Here is a 19793-nt window from a genome sequence, read left to right on the forward strand (position 1 = left end):
GTATATAAATGAGCAGGCTGGTGCAATTGAGTAAACAAGTGATCACAGGAAATTCTCTAAGAAACAATGATCCTTTGAAAACTTAGTAATAGAGAGGCAGAATATAAAGAAAAGTTAAAAGATATTTGTGCTTAGCGTGAGTGACAAGAAACAGATTTCAAATTACTGGAGTGGTCAACATGAAAATTTCATCTCAGTACTGACAATACTGAGCATCAGTGGACCAAGTTCAAGAGTATTGTACAATATGCCTTAGTTAGGCATGTGCTGAGCAAAGTTTTGAGGGATGGGAAAGATCCACCATGTTTGACAGCCATTTCAAAAAGCTGCTACGAAAGCAAAGAGTACTTTACTGCAAATCTAAATATACACAAAGCGTCATAGACAAACAAAAACTAAATGAAGATATTTGTGCTTAGCATGGGTGACAAGAGAAACCTGTGTGAAGCATTCAATGAATTTGAAAGTAAAATTCTATGTACCAATTTAACAGAAGATCCTAAGAAGTTTTAGTCTTATGTTAATTCAGTAAAATGATTGAAGCCACATATCCAGATGCTCTGTGATCATAATGGCACCAACACAGAGGCCAAAATAATAAACGTCTTTCTCCAAAACTGTTCCACTTAGTAAGATTGCAGTGTAGTTCCTGCTTTAAATCATTGCACTAAAGTCAAAACGACAATTATTGAAATAAATGATCTTAGGTTAGGAAAGCAAATGAAGTCACTCAACAGATGAAAGGCCACTGGACCTGAAGCCACTATAATTCTACATAGGGTGTGAGAAGAAACTGGCTCCTCTTCTAGAAGCAGTGTGCCATACTTCCTAGTGATTGGAAAAAGCATAGGTCATTTTCACTTGCAAGATTGGATGACGAACAGATGCACAAGACTATAAGTTTACATCTCTGATGTCAGTCTGTTGTAGAATTTTGGAACATGTTTTATGTCCATGTATTATGGTACGTCTGGAGACTGAATATCTCCTTTGTAGGAATCAACACGGGTTATGAAAACATCATTCATGTGAAACCCAGCTCACTATGTTTGTCCGCAAGACCCAGAAGGCAGTAGCTATCATTACCAAGGTTGATGCAGTGTTCTGACTTCCAGGTGTTTGATACAGTTTTGCACTGCCACCTATTGAACAAAATATGAGTGACTGGAGTGAAGAATTTCTTGCAAACAAAACACAGCATTTCATCCTACATAAAGAGAAATCTTCAGGCATAAAAGTAATGTTGGATGTACCCCAAGGAAGTGTTAAAGGAACATTAATTTTCACAATTTGTCATGGTTGATTTGAACATTGACCCTGATTTGGCTGTAAATAAAAAAGTTGCAGAGAAAAAAATTATTTTATGCATCTTAAAACTACAGGTTTTTACTATTTTTCGACATACCATTTAAATTTAAGCATTTGTTACAGAATTTCACTAATTTATTAAGTTTGGTGCATAAGTTTGTAGCATTTTTGTTCCCACATTGGTATTCCATTTGCTATGAGTTTATTTATCGATAGTCAGTTTTTATTTGCAGTTCACTGTTGCTATTTAAGTTTACATATTGTCATTTTGTCATTTGGAGGTAGTGACTGGTGCAGTGGACACTAGAAAATGGAGTGCCAAGTGCAGAAATCAAAACGTTTCTGATGTATTCTTCGTTTGAGTTCAGTAGAGGGGTGACTGCAGTGGAGGCAGCCACAAACATTTGTGCTGTGTATGGGGATAATATCATTGGGCAGAAAATGGTTTTCTTGTTCTAAGGCGGATAATTTTGACATTAGTGACACTATGTTCGGGGAGACCTTCGAGGTTTGATGAAGATTGTTTAAGCACGTTAATTCACATCAGTGTGCTCAAGAATTGGCAAATATGGTGAACTGAGATCTTTCCACCATTGTGCGCAATTTGCTTGCAATGGGAAAGGTTCAAAAATTGCATGTATGGGTACCACAAGCTCTAAGCCAAAATCACAAAAATCAGCAGGTGGCCAAATGTGCATCTCTGCTTGCTCATCTCCAATTGACTTGTGAACAACACTAACCATCAATACTGGTGAGTAGAAATCATGTCTTTATGTTAAAATAAGGAAAAGAAAGGAATTGTTGAGCCCAAACATAGCAGCAACTCCCTGTACAAGACCTGCACACATTCACAAGAGATAACATCATGCATCTGGTAGAGCAGTGGTGGTGTATTTGTTTATTTGTCCATATAAATCTCTTTTTCAGTACATATATTGTACACAGGATATTGGACCTTTTTATCTATTGATTTTTCAAATGTCAAACATATATTATTTAAATTTTTATAACAGATTGGATCTGTACAGTTAATAATTACAATTTTTTTAAAATGCTGTGTGTTTATAACTTATTTCTACAATTAAAGAAACAAATTACATTTTTTCTTGCATAAGATACTAAGAGATTGAATAGAAGCAGTTTTTCCGAAGGTAGGCTGTCACAGACATTTTAAAGCTCTGTAGTTCAGGAAGAGATTTTATATGTCTCGATAATCTGTTGTATAGTCTTGTTCCTGCATGATATACACCTTTTTGGCACAATGTGACCGAGCGAGGTGGCGCAGTGGTTAGCACACTGGACTCGCATTCGGGAGGACGACGGTTCAATCCCGTCTCCAGCCATCCTGATTTAGGTTTTCCGTGATTTCCCTAAATCGTTTCAGGCAAATGCCGGGATGGTTCCTTTGAAAGGGCACGGCCGATTTCCTTCCCAATCCTTCCCTAACCTGAGCTTGCGCTCCGTCTCTAATGACCTCGTTGTCGACGGGACGTTAAACACTAACCACCACCACCACCTTGGCACAATGTGGTGTTACACTAATTAATATATATGCCACTGTCTGACCTGGTACTGTAATCAAGGACACTTTTGTTTTGAGGAAAAAGGTTTTCTTTTCTCGGTATACTTTTTTTGATAGGCATGACTACCTCCAGTATGTAAATGCAGGGAGTGGGTAGGAACTTTCTTAAAGATTTGCATGGTTTTCTGCTGCTCACTTGTTTCATTATTATTATAATTGCCTTTTGTTACCTGAAAACTGTTATTGCCTGGTGTATATTTCCCCAGAAAATGATAACATACTTCAGTACTGAATGTACACAAGCACAGTATACAGCCCTAACTGTTTCTGCACTAGTATTGTTGCAAAGAATTCCTTAGGGATGTGATATGAGTGCTCCATTTAAGATTTTCCTGGCTACGAATCCAAAGAAATTTAGTTTCATTGAGAGCACTAGTATTTGGTTATCTATACATATTATGGGTTGTGCCACATTTTTATTTTGATTGGTATGGAAATTCATGAGTACCGTTTTTTGGTGGTTAACTATTAGCCTGTTTCTGGTAAACTATTCAGACACTCCTTTTGTAATATCTTTTGCAGATGCAGTAAGATTTTCTTCTTTATTCCCTTCAGTCAATAGACTGGTGTCATCTGCAAACAGTACTGGTTCGGGATCCCTAACGTATGATGGGAAATCATTAATGTACACAATAAAATAAAAAAAGGGGGGGGGGGAGCCCTGTGGAACACCATGACTTATTCCACATGGTTCTGCAAGGTGTACCTGGAGTTCATTTCGTTCCATGTACTTAATTTCAGTCACCTGAGAGCGATATTCCAAATATGATTTAATCCATTGATTTGGTGCACCTCTTACACCATACCGTTCAAGCTTCCTCTGGAGCATAGAATGATCAATCACATACGTATTGTTCCCCGAGGTGTAACCGTCACTGCTGACATTTATTGTCAACAACTGAGATGTCTTGCAGATGCAGTCCAAGAACATTAACCAGGGAGACTGTCTAAAGTGATGCTAATCCAGGATAATGCCCTCCCGCATTCCGCTAGACTGATGAAAAATACTATACAGGAGTTGGGTTGGGAAGTCATTCTGCACCCAACTTATTCATCTGATCTTATGCCCTCAGATTTGTACTTTTTCCACTCTCTCTCAAACAACCTTCAAGGAAGTTTTCTAGATGAAAATGTGCCCTGGACATGGCTCGAAGAATTCTTCGGCTCAAAACCATGTGATTTCTACAGTTGCACAATTGAAAAGTTACTGCAACATTGGCAAACTGTTGTAAATAGTGAAGGAGAATATATTATTGATGATGAAAGTCTTTGTTATATGTATATGTTGTGTTTATTAAACTTATGGAAAATTCTGCTGTCTGGGAACATAGTCAATCTTTCACAGCATTTTGAAGGTCATCACTGAGGTGCTGTGACACAAGCCACTTCTTTGTGTGAGCAAAGAAAGGAAAATCACTTGGCACCAAATCTGGGCTGTATGGATTGGACACAGTCACGTCCATAAAATATATAGGAGTATGTAGACAGAGTGATTTAAAGTGGGATGACCGCATAAAACTAATTGCTGGCAAAGCAGATAACAAATTGAGAGTCATTGAAGGATCCTGAGGAAGTGTAGTCCACCCACAAAGGAGGCAGTTTACGAAACCCTCATTCAACCACTACTTGAATATTGCTCATCAGTCTGAGATCTGTAGAAGATCGTTTTAATAGAGGAATTAGAGAAGATCCAAAGCAGAGCAGCCCATTTCTTTACAGGTTCATTTAGTAACTGCAAAAGCATCATGGAGATTTATTTATTTATTTACACATCAAATTCTGTAAGACCAAATCGACGAGCAAACTTCCAAGGTCATGGAATGTGTCAGTACATGAAATTATGACATAAAAGTAATAACAGATAAAAATAAAATGTTTATGGACCTGAAAAAAGTCAAGCCATAAGTTTAAGAAAACACAATCAAGAATACAACAAAAATCAGTTTAATTTTTCAAGGAACTCTGCACAAGAGTTAAGGAAGTCCGATCCAAATGCAGGTTTGATTCCTGCCGAGTATTAACTGGGTAAAAGCTGCTTATTCTTGGGAATAAGCTAATATTGTTAATAAGAAACAAGAGTAAGGAATATATATATTGAGCAACCAATGTCAAAATACCCAGACTTGTGAACAGGGGTCAACAAGAGGTTTGTGAACTTACACCATTTATTGCCCGAACTGCCCATTTCTGAGCCAAAAATATCCTTTTAGAATGGGAGGAGCTACCCCAAAATATAATACCATACAACATAAGACAATGAAAATAAGCAAAGTAGACCAATTTTCATGTTGAATGATCACTCACTTTAGATACCGTTTGTATTGTAAGAATGGCAGCATTAAGTCTTTGAACAAGATCCTGAATGTGGGCTTTCCATGACAGTTTACTATCTATCCGAACACCTAGAAATTTGAACCATACAGTTTCACTAATCATATGCCCAGTCTGTGATATTAAAACGTCAGGTTTTGTTGAATTGTGTGTTAGAAACTGTAAAAACTGAGTCTTATTGTGATCTAGTATTAGTTTATTTTCTACAAGCCATGAACTTATGTCATGAACTGCACTGTTTGAAAGCGAGCCAGTGTTGCACGCAACATCCTGTACTACCAAGCTAGTGTCATCAGCAAGCAGAAATATTTTGAAGTTACCTGTAATACTAGAGGGCATATCATTTATATAAATAAGGAACAGGAGTGGCCCCAACACTGATCACAGGGGCAACCCCCCCCCCCCCCCCCCCCCCCCCCTCACCCTACACCACTCGGACCCCACATCACAGCCATTCTCAAGACTGCGAATAATGACCCTTTGCTGTCTTTTGCTAAAGTAAAAGGTGAACCAATTGTGAGCTACTCCCTGTACTCCATAATGGTCCAGCTTCTGGAGCAATATTTTGTGATCAACACAATCAAACATCATAGTTTAATCAAAAAATATGCCTAACATTCGAAACTTTTTGTTTAACCCATCCAGTACCTCACAGAGAGAACTGCACATTTGATAGCAAATCGTGATATAAAATGATCAATTATCCTTACATACACAGCCTTTTCAATAACTTTAGCAAACACTGATGGCATAGAAATAGGTCTAAAATTGTCTACATTGCCCCTTTCTCCTTTTTTATAAAGCGGCTTTACTACTGAGTACTTTTATCATTCAGGAAACTGACCATTCCTAAAGGAAAAATTACAAATATGGCTAAATACAGGGCCAACACGTGCAGCACAGTACTTTAATATGCTGCTAGGCACTCCGTTGTATGCATGAGAGTCCTTAGTCTTCAGTGATGTAGTTATTGACTCAGCTTCCCCTTTGTCTGTATCACAGAGCAGAATTTCAGGCATCAATCTTGGAAAAGCAATTGCCAAGAGAGTTATATGATTCCCTGTAGAAACTAAATTTTTATTTAATTCACCAGGAATGCTCAGAAAATGATTGTCAAACGCTGTACATATATCTGATTATCAGTGACAGAAATATTTTTACTACGAATTGACTTTATATCGTCGACCTTGTGCTGCTGACCAGACACTTCCTTCACAATTGACCATATGGTTTTAATTTTATCCTGTGATTTAGCTATTCTACTTGCATACCACATGCTCTTTGCCTTCCTAATAACATTTTAAGCACCTTACATTACTGTTTGCAATGGGCTGCTGTAGCTTGATTGTGACTACTTCTAACACTATGATACAATTCCTGCTTTGTTCTACATGACATCCTTATCCCACTAATCAGCCACCCGGGCTGTCTTTTACTGCTAGTACCCCATTTAGATCATTCTAATGGAAAGCAACTCTCAAAGAGCATGAGAAAAGAGTTGAGGAAAGCAGAAAATAGTTGAGGAAAGCATTACATTTTTCATCTATGTTATCGGCGCTATAAACATCCTGCCACTCTTGTTCCTTGATGAGGTTTAAAAAACTCTCTATTACTGTTGGATTAACTTTCCTACATAGTTTGTAATTATATGTGACATTTGTTTCAGTACAAAAGCCTTTTAGTGTTAAAATTTGTGCATCATGGACTGAAAGGCCATTCATCCTTTTACTAACATACTGCCCATCTAGTACTGAAGAATGAATAAAGTATTGCCTATAGCTGTGCTACTGTTCCCCTGCACCCTAGTTGAAAAAATCACAGTCTGCATCAGTTCATATGAATTTATGAGATCTACCAACATCCTTTTGCTTGCACCATCATATACAAAATGCATACTGATGTCAGTCACCACATATAATTAATTTCTGGTACCTCCTACAAAGCGAATCAAGAACCCTCTCTAGCTTGAGGAGAAATGCTCTGAAGTCAGACTTAGTGGACCTATGAAGAACAACAATTAGAAGTTTAGTTTCACTAAATTTAACTGCACTGTTCAGTGCAGTGCCGTAATATGTCTAAAATGGAATACTGTTTTTTACATACATGGCCACTTCCCCACCCCACGAGGAACTCCTTTAAAAATAGCCAGCTAATCTGTATCCTGGTAAAGGAAGCCTCTGAATTGTCAAATTATTTAAGTGGTGCTCCGATATACCAATAATTTCAGAGTCAACACCTATAAGCAGTTCACTAACTTTATCTCTTATATCTCTTATATTTTGATGAGATATGCTAATTCCTTCTCGACTTGGAACCATGACGTCCTCTGAAGGTGAGACCTTAGTTAGAGGGACTTCCTTTAAGCAGGTATACCTATCAGCTGACTTCAATCTAAAAAAGGTGCAGCTCTAACACCAGCTACTACTGGAATTTTTCCATGTGTGGTCCACCACCACCCACTACACAGTCACCTACAAGCTTTGCCAGCCTCCCCTTCCAACACCTATTTAGGTGCAGGCCATGCCTAGTGAAACCCAATCTACTGATAGACTCAGCTGGCACCACTGAAATGTGACACGTGCCCTCTGACATTAGTGCCCTCTCCAGCACCATGTTAACACACCTAATAACCACATTAAGATGAGGCTGGTCATGGTGCTAAAAAAGTTGCATGAAATTCACATTAGTGCCACTAGTTTGAGTAGCTCTCTTTACCAGGTCACCACCTACATCATATTCCCCGTCCCTGTCCTGCTCCACCCACTATCACTACCTGATCCTCCTTCATAAAATTCCTACATAACTCCCCTATGCTGTCAGTCACCTGAGCCAACCCTGCACTAGGCTTCACAATACTGGTGACCTGCTACTCACTGTCCAACACTTCCTGCAATTGCTGGCCCACACCTCTACCGTGCGAACTACCTAACAGCAGAACCTTCTTCTTTGTGTTAGACTTTGCAACTGACCTAGGCCTCCTAACTGTTGAGGACTGCTGCATGTTCCCTATATCTACAGCCAACTGCAGTAGCAGAACTGCAAGACAGGCATTATGCATTATGATATGGTTTACTGTTAAAGTTCTGAGGAGTCAACTAAGATATTGCTTCCTCCAACGTGAAAATACCATGAGGATAAAATTAGAGAGTTTGAGCTTGCGTGGAAGCTTACCAACAATCATTCTTTCTGTTAACTATAAAAGGGGACAGTGAGAGTGGCACACACCATAAGGTGGGTTGTGGTGTGTAGATGTAGATGTAAATTTAAGCAATGGTCACTGTTCCTCTACCATACACAGGTTGGCAATATGTGTGTGAAAGGATAGTTTTAGTTCCAGTGAAAAGCAAGGAAAGAGGTGATACATTTTCAGTGCCAAAATAGGGACCATTTAGTATTCTTAACAGTTTGTGAGTGGTTTGGTGATAATTCATTGCAAACATTACAGTGTCGTTTGTCAAGATAACTAGGACTTGTTTCTTCAGTTTTCCCACCCACTCCTCCTGGGAGATTGTATTGAACATAATATGCTGTTGGATTCTGTGAATACCACGTCCTGCAGAGCAGAACTACAGTGAGCTTTATTGTTACATAGAATGTGTGTGTTTTGTGCAGATGGATAGGAATGCACTTCGGTGTTGGAACGCTGTTGTTCTTGGCTGTTGACCTTACCTTCTCCACTCTGTTTCTGTGGACTTTATACTATTGTAAGTTGGTACTGATTTGACTTTTGATAGCTACTATGTCCATGAATTTTTCAATGAATTTTTCAATGCGAATGACCAGTGTTGTAAAGAAGCCTCATTAACAGATGCTCAGCAGGGGGAACTGGGTGCTTTTAGCCAGTTGGACATGTTAAAAGTCACATTAGTGTGCTTATATGTCTTTGTCAATTTTGCTAAGAAGACATCCACTCTCATGGTGGAGTAAAGAATTCTGCTCTTGTATGATGGGTAGGATGGTGTTACTATAAAAATTCAGATGTAGACTGACAGCAGAAAAGCTAACAGCATTTCAAGTTACAAGAATGAATTAATTAAAAAAGTAGACTGAAGTCATGACACGATTTTCTGAATTTAACCAAGGATTTTGTTTCACCGAGGCAGTCAATAACAGGGTTAAGACACTGGAAAACATGAGGAAGAATGGAGTTCATGTCCTTGGATATAAGTATTTAGCATTTAGTAGTTTCTGTTTCCTTCAAAAAGACCCCAGTGTTGTGCCCTGTCCTTGTGTCCCATCTCTACAACTTTTGTGCTAATCTGGTGCTGACCCATAAACTTCTTTCCTGTTTAGTTCATCAGCCATCTCAGTATGAGTCCATTGGATTGGTTTCATGCCTATGATGGATTGATGTTTGTTACTGTCACACTGAATGGGGGATGACTTTAAAACTCTCCCAGTTAAGTGGCCCAGTGCTTCACATTCTGATACCATGCAGGAAATGTTGAGAAGGGACACTCAGGCCTCAGTTCCAGTAAAGCTGGTATTGGTAATTTTAACCATTCACGTCAAGTTGACAACTTACTGCAGTTGCACTTTAGAGACACTTTTCATTTTAAAATGCCAATGAGGTTACTGTGCCTCTGATGAAATACTTGGTTATTAAATTTGAAATTTCTGAAAGTGAGGACATACAGAGGCTTAAAATGTCAATTTAAGTACCCCAGTGGTAGGATCTTGAGGTGGAAGTAGGCAATTTAGTTCTGCAATGGTTTTTCAATAAGTAATGCCCCACATTTTTTTAAATGCTTCACATTTGATGTTTGTTCTTTGTGCCAGTGAAGTTTCAAACCATTCTGGCGGATGGCAGACCCATATTACATTGTTGAAATGACGACTACATATGACTCACGTTATAAGCTATGTGCAGTTATTGAATTCTTGTGTGCAGAAATAGAAACTGTAGTGAACATCCATAAATGTTTGTGTGAAGTGCATGGCGATGCTGCAGTTGATAGGTGTACAGTTGGAAGATAGGTAAAGAAAGTTACAGCCTCAGGAAATGCAGAAACAGAGCTCCATGATCAGCCACACTTGGGACATCCTGTCACAGCCACTGCTCCAGACATGCTGAATCGTGCAGATGCCATTATTCATGCCCACCGGTGCATCACAGATCGACAATTGACTCTACAGTTCTGTCAGCATTGGAAGTGTATCTTCAATGATTGAAACTCTTGGATATTCAAAGAAGTGCTCATGGTGGGTTCCGTGAATGCTCACAGCGGACCATAAGATTAAAAGAAAGACCACTTCATCTGATTTGATGCAGTGTTTTGAGACTGACAGAGAGGCCTTGCTGTCATGGATTGTTACGAGGGACGAAAGTTGGGTGCACCACTTTGCGCTGGAAACAGAAAAGCAGTCCATGGAGTGGCATCAGCCTCATTCACCACAAAAGAAGAAATTCAAGACAACCCCTTCTGCCAGAAAAGTCATGGTGACAGTCTTCTGGGATTGTGATGGCGTCATTCTCATGGATGTGATGTCTTGAGAGATTGCCCTTCAGCCAATCTACTGCTTTTAAGCTGAACTGTGTTCATATTTGTGGGCATGAGGACTGATTAAAGGATTAGATATCTCAGCTACCAAAATTTCCTGACTTAATATAAGTACAAAAATAATCAATTTTTGACAATATAATTTTATTGGAGAGATAAAAAAATCTACTCACCAAGTGGTGGCAGGAGAACACAAGCGCACACACACACACACACACACACACACACACACACACACACACAGAAAGGTTTAACTTAGCAAACCTTGGGAGCCAGTGGCTCCTTCTTCCAGAAGAAGAATTGAAGGGGAACAAAGAGGGGTGAAGGGAAAGGGCTGGAGAGGTTTAGGAAAATGATTACATTTCAGAAAGGTCACCCAGTCTGGTAAGTTTTCCCTGACCCAGGGTTCTGGGCAACTTTTCTGAACTTTACCTCTTTTTCTAATCCTCTCCAGTCCTTTTCCTTCACCACTGTTTCTTCCCTCTCAACTCTTCTGCTGAAAGGAGGAGCCACTGGCTCCCTAAGCTTGTTAAGTTAAACATTTTTCTGTGTGTGTTCTCCTGCCATCGCTTAGTGAGTAGATTCTTTTCTCTCTCCAATTACATTACATTGTCAATGTGACACACGGGCTATCAGGTCAATGTAAAATGATAGAAAATTGTTCAGGACATTCATGATACAGTTCTCCATTTACAGTCAGCAAGGGAAGGTGTACTTGCACATGTTGGTGGCCAAAGAGACAAGTGAACTGATCACTGAGATAGGCCATACACCTGCATCACCACTTTTGAGGAGAAAGATGGTACATCAGTCTGAAAATGAATAACCAGAGGTACAAAATAAGATTCTGCTGAACATCCTACCAACCAACCAGATGGAAAGCAGTTACCATAAGAAGACTGTCGATAGAGCACTGTGCCACTGCTACCTTCTTCAGTGATGGGGCCAAGGGCCAACTACTCTGGGGCACTTCTGATGCGCTAGTCTGTGTGTGTTACATTTAGCCAGATGATTTTAGATATAAGTGAGACAAGATTGTAGGTTTGAAAGAAGACCTGCCTTCTATTTTAAGTGATGGAGAGTGAGTGTGATGCAAAATGCAGTACAGTCAAGGGTGGCTTTCAAAGTAGGAGATCCTGCTCTGAACAAATATTTGTTCTGTGTAACATAATAGAATTCAAGTATTCACTACACCTATACTTTGTCGATTTCAAAAAAGCATTTGACCGTACACACTGAGAATCATTGTGGAATATTGTAAACCTCTATGGACCACCCCATTGATGTTTCCCGAAACCCATATCTACATTTGAGCTGCCGTATGGGAACAAAAGATGGGAATACCCCTTTCTCTAGTATTCTGACAGGTGTCAGACAGGGATACATTTTGCCACCATTCCTTTTCATACTAATCATAAACTTCATAATGAGAAAAACGTGGTCAACTCCAACATGGACATATGCTCACATTAGCGTCTGAGCTTATGGACTTGGCTTTTGCTGATGACATTGTTCTTCTGACAGAGACACCCCAAAGTTTATAACTAATGAGCACCACGCTGAATGGAATGGCCAGTTCTGTAGGGCTAAAAGTAATTAGTGAACAAGCAAAAACAATGTGCATAAATAGTGAAAATGTATCTGTTGTATAGTGACCATAGCCTGACTATGTACACTGCCAGTCCGATGTCTTCGCCCTGCAGCCTTTCCTACCTGCTTCACATGTTATGAGCTCTGTATTATGTGGAAACAGCCCATTACAGGTGCCACTAAATGGCGCCAGCCACACTTCTGAGCAGCATATGTGTCAGGAAACCGGCAGCACTGCTGTTGAGGAAGCACATATCACATGGTTATGGATGTACTTCCGTCTTCTGGTTACTTAAGGTTAAGCACAGCCTCCAGCGGGCAGTCAGATGCTCATTCAGTTCTGGGCCAGGATCTGGCTACACTTGCAGTTCATAAATTGGAACTCGCCGAGACCAGCCAGGAAGCTCCGGTTTGCTCCTCTCTGTCTCTGTACAACCCCACTAACGCCATTGGTGCAAACCCCATGGATGCCGGCTTGCAGACATTCAGGGTGAGGCTTCCTGCAGATCCAGTATCTCGCCAGTCAACTTTGTTTCTGTTATTCTCAAATGATCATAAACAATCTTTCAGATGTTCCTAGAACTAACTTGCTTGTGAACTTGTGCTATGGAAAATGGTGCCCTTACTTCAATGTGAAAAATCATCATTTACTACAGCATGCAGAAGTAGGACCGAAAAGTGTCGACTCAGATTATAGTGCAACAGAAGGTGTTACAAGATGTTGAACGATTTCTACATCTCAGCAGCCTTGGGTATAGACATCACCAGAAAATTGGAAAAGTTTCAGCAGTATTCCAACGAGAGTGACTCATATAGTAATTATGTAGTGTACACAAAGCTTTGGCTGTACTCCTTTATCATCCTACAGACAGCTATATACGCATGTGTACCTGGAAAATGTTGGCAAAATCAGCACATGAGCTCAATGTTTGTCACCAATGATGCATGGTGATAATTTTGAAGATCAACTATCATGACCATGTTTCAGATGATGAAGTGTTGAAAGAAGTGATCTACACAGCCTATATAAAAACATTGCTGAAAGAAGAATGAAGCTTGTTGGACATCATCTCTGCATAAAGGACGGAAGAGTACCCAAGTCAGCACTGTTGTGGAAACCAATGGATGGATACAGAAGTAGAGGAAGACATCGTAACACCTGGAAATGCTCCCTAGACCGTGGTTCCCAGATTTGGAGAGGTATGGGTCCCAAGAAATGCCACTTCCTGTGACCTTTTAGCCACATCGCCATGGTCACATTAGTAGCAATCTGACCACCACAAACAGAAGTGAGACTTGTTGCTAAGTACTACAGAATCTCACACAATGATCCTGTTGTCTCCAGCTCTACACCATGCAAATTTCTGTTGCCTGTGATATTGTACAAATGGTCGACGATTCATGGGAACTTGAGATCTCAGCCCAACTTTCAAGTATTTGTTCTCAAGGGTGTGTGGTGATGTGCCTGTAACTTTTTCTTGGGTTTTAGCTGTTTGCATCCACCTGTTCATGAGAGCCAGTCAAATGATTCTACCTTCTTCTCATGGTGTACTCCTTCTGGAAGAACCTTTGCCTATTCTTATTATCACTCTCTTGTCATGAGCTATATCACCACCATTTGTTCAGTAGTCATTGTACTGCAATGAACTGTTTGTGTGGTCAGTCGATATGACGACCCCATGTACCTCATACAGTGATTTGACCTTTCTCAAAGTTTGGAAGGTGGCGATTAGCTGCACATGCATGTTCTCTGGGCCTGCTGTGTTGTGAACTCTACCTTATAATTTTCAATAATGTTAAGCGCATCCAGTACCCATGAAGTATTCATACCATTGAGCAACTGTAGGGATGACTTCTTTTCTGTACTGAAAATAAACTCACAGTAGGGTGAAATCTTAATCAACATGTCCAACAGACATGAAAAGACTGGAGTATTAGCTTAATAGCATTCTATCAAGACGTTCATGGTGTAATACTTTCTGCCAGTGTGAGAGAAGAGATTGTGATACACTACTCAGTAGCTGGCTATACTTTTACCAGTAAACAGCCAGCCACATATGTCTGTGGTATTGTTTTTCGCACTTAAATTATGTCTGTAAGCCTCAATTGAAATCGTAGCTACTTAATTTTAAAAGGGTGCTGGGGGGGGGGGGGGGGGGGGGAGGAGAGAATTGTACTGAGCATCAAGTTTTCAATATCTAGGAACAGTAATCTAGCTGCCTAACTTCTTGTTGATGAAGTCTCTACTGTTGCTCAAAATTCAGAATGAGGAACAACATTTTTATCTTTTTTCCTTTGCTTTGGTGCTACTGAGGGAGTGACAGTGGCATAATCATGGGATACATTTTTGTTGAAAAAGTAGACATGGTATACATTAAATTCTAGTTTCATATTACATCTCTTCTTAACAGTAGCAATTACAAGGAGGAAAAATAATGTTCACATGAAAGCTTTTATTGACAGGAAGCCACACTACACAGCTGTTTAATGAATTAAAATGGTTCTCTCATCTGAGGCCAGTCATGATAAAGGTAGTGAGCACTGAAGCCTTTCCATTGTGCTAGAAGCCAACAGACTTTTGCACTCCAGTGAATGAGGTGATACAGTAGTTAAAACTCATATTTGGAGGGGTAGTGTTCAAATACACATCTGTTTTTAGGTTTCCCAAATCAGTTGAGATGAATGCTAGGGCAATTCTTTCAACAAGGCCATGGCCAAGCCTTATCCCCTCCTCCTTCCTCCCACCTCCCCCCCCCCTCCACACACACACACACACACACACACACACACACACACACACACACACACACACACACACACAAAAACCTCCATCACCACGTCTGCCATGCACATACAACACTACACCAATGACCCTTGATGTGGATGGTGTTTTTGTAAGGGCATGCATGGGTCTCATGGTCCTCAGTTGGTAAATGTGTTTGAGACGTGTAAATTACTTTCATCGTTTATGTCACTCTGTGTCCCAATAAACTGTGTCTCTTTCATGACCATTTGTTTCCTTTTGTTCCTACCTAAAACATCTACTTACTCCTTACATTTGCACCTATAATATTTAAGTATTTAGTAATTCTGCAGTTAACTTTGAAGCAGAGATACTAAAAGCTGTCAGAAAATGCTTTGAGAAATAAATGTGGTATGCAGCTGTAGAATACCCACAGTCAGTATTTTATGTAATGTTTCAAGGAAAGCAACTTCTGCAACAACAGGTGCATACAACCATGGTTGTTGGCTACATTGACCCAGGCTCAGCCACTGGTTGTTCACTTGCCACCATTCCCACCATATGATGAATCCACGGAAGATTGGGATGCTTACGAGAACATCTTCTCTAACATTTTGTGGTGTTCTGGGTTGTTGACAAGGTGGTCTGTAAGGCTCTTTTCTCATAATGGATACCCTTTCATATGTGCCACTGACTGTGCCAATTGGCTCCTCTGTATGAACCATCGTCACTTTATTTTTGTAATGATATCTGTAGTTTGCTGTCCTCCTATCACCTGAAGCATATGCATCTGATCGTTGCACATGCTGTCACAAACAACCACAGCAGTCACATCGAGCTTTGGTGCATGAGCTCTTTGGCCTCAGTCATAAGTGTTGGTTCATCATGTCTAAGTCCCAGGATCTTATGCAAACACCATGGTCAGAGATAAAATCATTTGTTCAGCCCCATGTAAGGAGGTGTGTCAATGTGCCCTTCAGTTTTAGGACCCTGTGTTAGAAGAGATTTTGAATTCTGCACAGTCGTTCAAAAGCTTCTGTGCTGCAGGCCATCATTTAGAGTCTTGGAGTGATGTCACCATTGTCGACAGCATGTAGCCCTGGCGCACGGAGCATAGTACACTGTGGGGGCAGAGGAGGTAGCCGCAGTATAAACAAGCCAATTGGACCAATGTAGACAAACACGTCATCGGCAGCAAGAACAGTTTATGCCATTTTCTTCATGCCCCTCTTGTTTTGTACAGCATGGACAGACGGCCTGCCCCAAGTGTGGGCCTCTTACCGTAAATGTAACGGAAGGGTCACATAGCAGCAATATATCGATCTCCATAACCCCCCTCTCAGGAGTCATAGCAGGAATCAATGGATGTTGATATTCCTACTGTTCCATTGTTGTGTAGGATGTGGGGGCCATCATGCGCCTACTCAACTCACATACGGGTGCCAGAGACTAGGGTCCCCACCATTGGCAAGTGTCAGTTGGTAAACTATAATCAACAGAAGACTCTTATTCTCGGCCAGTTCACAACTGACATAGGTGACAAGTCAGTTGTATGTGTGTTATGTATTTGGGGGTCAATGGTGTAAATACCGAACGACATAGGAGACAATCTGTATAGCCCTATTAGACTGTTTGCAGATGATGCTGTTATTTACTGTCTTGTAAAGTTATCAGAGGACCAAAATGAATTGCAAAATGATTTAGATAAGATATCTGTATGGTGCAAAAAGTGGAAATTGACCCTGAATAAAGAAAAGTGTGAAGTTATTCACATGAGTACTAAAAAAAATCTGCTAAATTTCGATTATGCGATAAGTCACACAAATCTTAAGGCTGTAAATTCAGCTAAATACTTAGGGATTACAACTACAAATAACCTAAATTTTAACAATCACATAGATAATGTTGTGGGTGGAGCAAACCAAAGAATTCATTGGCAGAACACTTAGAAGAAGCAACAGGTCTACTATAGAGACTGCGTGCATCACACTTGTCTGCCCTATTCTGGAGTATTGCTGTGCGGTGTGGGATCTGCATCATTTGGGACTGATGGATGACATAGAAAAAGTTCAAAGACGGGTGGCTCGGTTTTGTAATATCACGAAATAGGGGAGATAGTGCCACAGGCATGATATGTGAATTGGAGTGGCAGTCATTAAAACAAAGGCATTTTTCAGTGTGACGGGATCTTCTCATGAAATTTCAATCACCAGTTTTCTCCTCCGATTGTGAAAACATTCTGTTGGCACCCACCTACATAGGGAGAAATGATCATCACAATAAAATAAGAGAAATTAAAGTGCTTGTTTTTCCTGTGCACCATTCGAGAATGGAACAGTAGAGAAACAGGTTGAAGGTGGTTCATTGAACCCTCTGCCAGGCACTTTATTGTGAATAGCAGAGTAATCATGTAGATGTAGATTTGTTTGTGTTAGATGCCATTGTTACTTTTGGTTTTTTCTACTGCAGGTGTGGTTCATCTGGTGTCAGACCAAGTGCATTTTCGTAAATTGGATTCCTTGTATTCTGAGTTCTTGGTTCTATTTGCCCCAGGGTTAGGTTGTGCAAACAGTTTCACGGCATGCATCACCCTCTAACCCTCCATCCACCCTCGCTTTTTTCGGTCACAGTCAGTGCCAGTAGCTTTGTATGGCCAGGTTAAGGCAGAACTGGATTGCTTAAAGTCACTGGGAATGATTAGACTGATTTCGTCAGGTGAATGGGCTATGTCCATGATTATCGTAAATAAGCTGCCTGATAAACTTTAGCTCTGTGTGGACTTTAAGGTTACTATTAATGGACAGGAAATCATAGACACTTACCCCCTGCCTCACTTGGAGGAGTTGCACGTGAAGCTGGCTGTGGTGAACTCTCTTTTGAAAATCAATTTGGCTGAAGCCTACCTTCAGATTGTAGTGGACGAGGCATCAAAACAGCTGCTTGTGGCTAATACACGTATTGGTCAATATCAGTATCAGTGGCTAATGTTTGTGGTCACTAGTGTGCCTGCTATGTTTCAATGTTTTGTAGAAGAGGTTACAATGGTTGTCCTTCATTGAATTAACTATCTTGATGGTATCATAAAAATATGTGGTCCATGGAGGATCACCTATGTAACTTCTATTTTTTGTTTACTGTTCTACAGGCCGTGGGCCTCAAATGTAATCACACTAAGTCTCACTTTCTCCACCCTTCCATAGTTTATTAGGGTGATGAAATTTCCCATAAGTGCATGTACTCCATGCAACAACATGTCGCTGCCATTGTGGCTTTGCCCTGTCTGTCACATCTCTGAGAGCTTCAGGCACTCTTTGGCAAAGTGGCACAGTATCACAAGTCTGTCCCCAGAGCGGCTGCTATTGCCCACCCTTTGGTCTGCAACCTGTGAGCATACTTTCATGCAGCTTAAGGACAGTCTTCATTCCGCTCTGTGTCTTGCAACATTTCAACCTGGCAAGCATCTGGTCCTGGCCACAGACATGTCCCAGTACGGAATGGGAGTGGTCTTGGCCCTTCATCCTTCAGATGGCTCTGCAAAGCCTATTACTTTTGCATTGAAAACACTCAACACAGCTCAGCAAAATTATTCTCAAATGAAAAAGGAAGCTCTTGCTGTTTCATTTAATTACCTACGATCAGCCCTTAGTTTCTCTGTTTAGCCTGTCAGTGCCCTTACTGGAAAAAGCCACTCGTCATCTTCAGCATCATGCCCTGTTCTCGTCCCAGTACAATTATGAGATCATTTTTTTGTCTCATGTCCCAACGTGCGAACACAAATGCTCTGTTCCGGGTCCCCATGGACTCTGACACCTCGTTTGATCAGGAGGAACTGCTTGGACAGTGCTCCTCAGTGTGTAGTGCAGCCTTTCGAGAACTTTTGTATGCACAATGGCATTCACCATGTTGCAGCACCTCCCTTCCATCCATAGTCAAATGGCATGGTGGTATTCCTTGTCTGAACATTTAAGATGCAGATGCACAAGTACATAGAGGATTTTCCAGCCAAGGAGGCTCTCACATTTTTTTAAGCTCATACAGAATGATGCCAACTGGGACCAAGAGTCCCACTGAGCTCCTTCACACGCTGTCAGCTGCATATGCTGCTCAGCCTCTTGCCATCAGGCAGGTGTCCGCAAAGGGTGCTGGTTTTGTTGACATTTGTGTGTTCTTGCACTGTAATGACTCTTGGCATGCCATCAGAACCAGTTCTGTCCCAGGATGGGTGAAGGTCCCCTTCTTGGGCTGTGAGCCTGACACCTCATTCTTCGTCAACCTTGGCTGCTCCGGGGATCAAGCATGCCTGGTTGTGCCTGCCTACCCCAGCAGTCAGGGCTTTATTGGCACTGACAGTGAGTTTGCTTCCTGTGGCAGTGTCAGTGCCTTCCATTGCACTGAGCAAGTGCTACTGTCAGAGGGTGTGGAAGCTGGATCTCCATCACCAGAGCCTCTCCTCTTGAGTCTGCCGTCATTACTGCCCTGTTGGTGCCCCCTTGTTGTGGGCTCTGACGTCTGGATGGCTCCGGCCCCTTTGTGTCTGATCCTGTCCACTGGCCATCCTGGTGTTTGCAGACAAAGGTGTTGCCCTCATCCTTCTCAATTTTGTCCATACCTACCACCCACACTGTACATAGGTTGGACCACTAAGGCAAGTTTAGTGCGTGTTGACATTCAAGCAGTGCATCCACAACTACCTGAGGCAGCTGCTAGGGGCAGCCAGGTCACTGACCACCATCACCAG

General features: G+C 41.0%; 1 protein-coding gene across 2 annotated transcripts in view; it reads left to right on the forward strand.

Moving 5' to 3' along the window:
* The window catches only part of LOC126473863 (TGF-beta-activated kinase 1 and MAP3K7-binding protein 1-like), a 100228-nt gene that overhangs the window by 19410 nt on the left and 61025 nt on the right, over positions 1–19793 (forward strand). Inside the window, exon 1 of one of the 2 annotated variants that reach the window (XM_050101191.1) lies at positions 13463–13512. The exons of the other annotated variant lie outside the window; for it this stretch is intronic. Within the exon in view, the coding sequence (XP_049957148.1) occupies positions 13478–13512 (35 nt within the window). The 5' untranslated portion in view covers positions 13463–13477. Of the gene's footprint in view, positions 1–13462; positions 13513–19793 lie in introns of those variants that run through there. 2 annotated transcript variants of the gene reach the window in all.

This window comes from Schistocerca serialis, chromosome 4 (genome assembly GCF_023864345.2).
Source record: "Schistocerca serialis cubense isolate TAMUIC-IGC-003099 chromosome 4, iqSchSeri2.2, whole genome shotgun sequence".
In the NCBI taxonomy this organism is placed as follows: Eukaryota; Metazoa; Arthropoda; class Insecta; order Orthoptera; family Acrididae; genus Schistocerca; species Schistocerca serialis.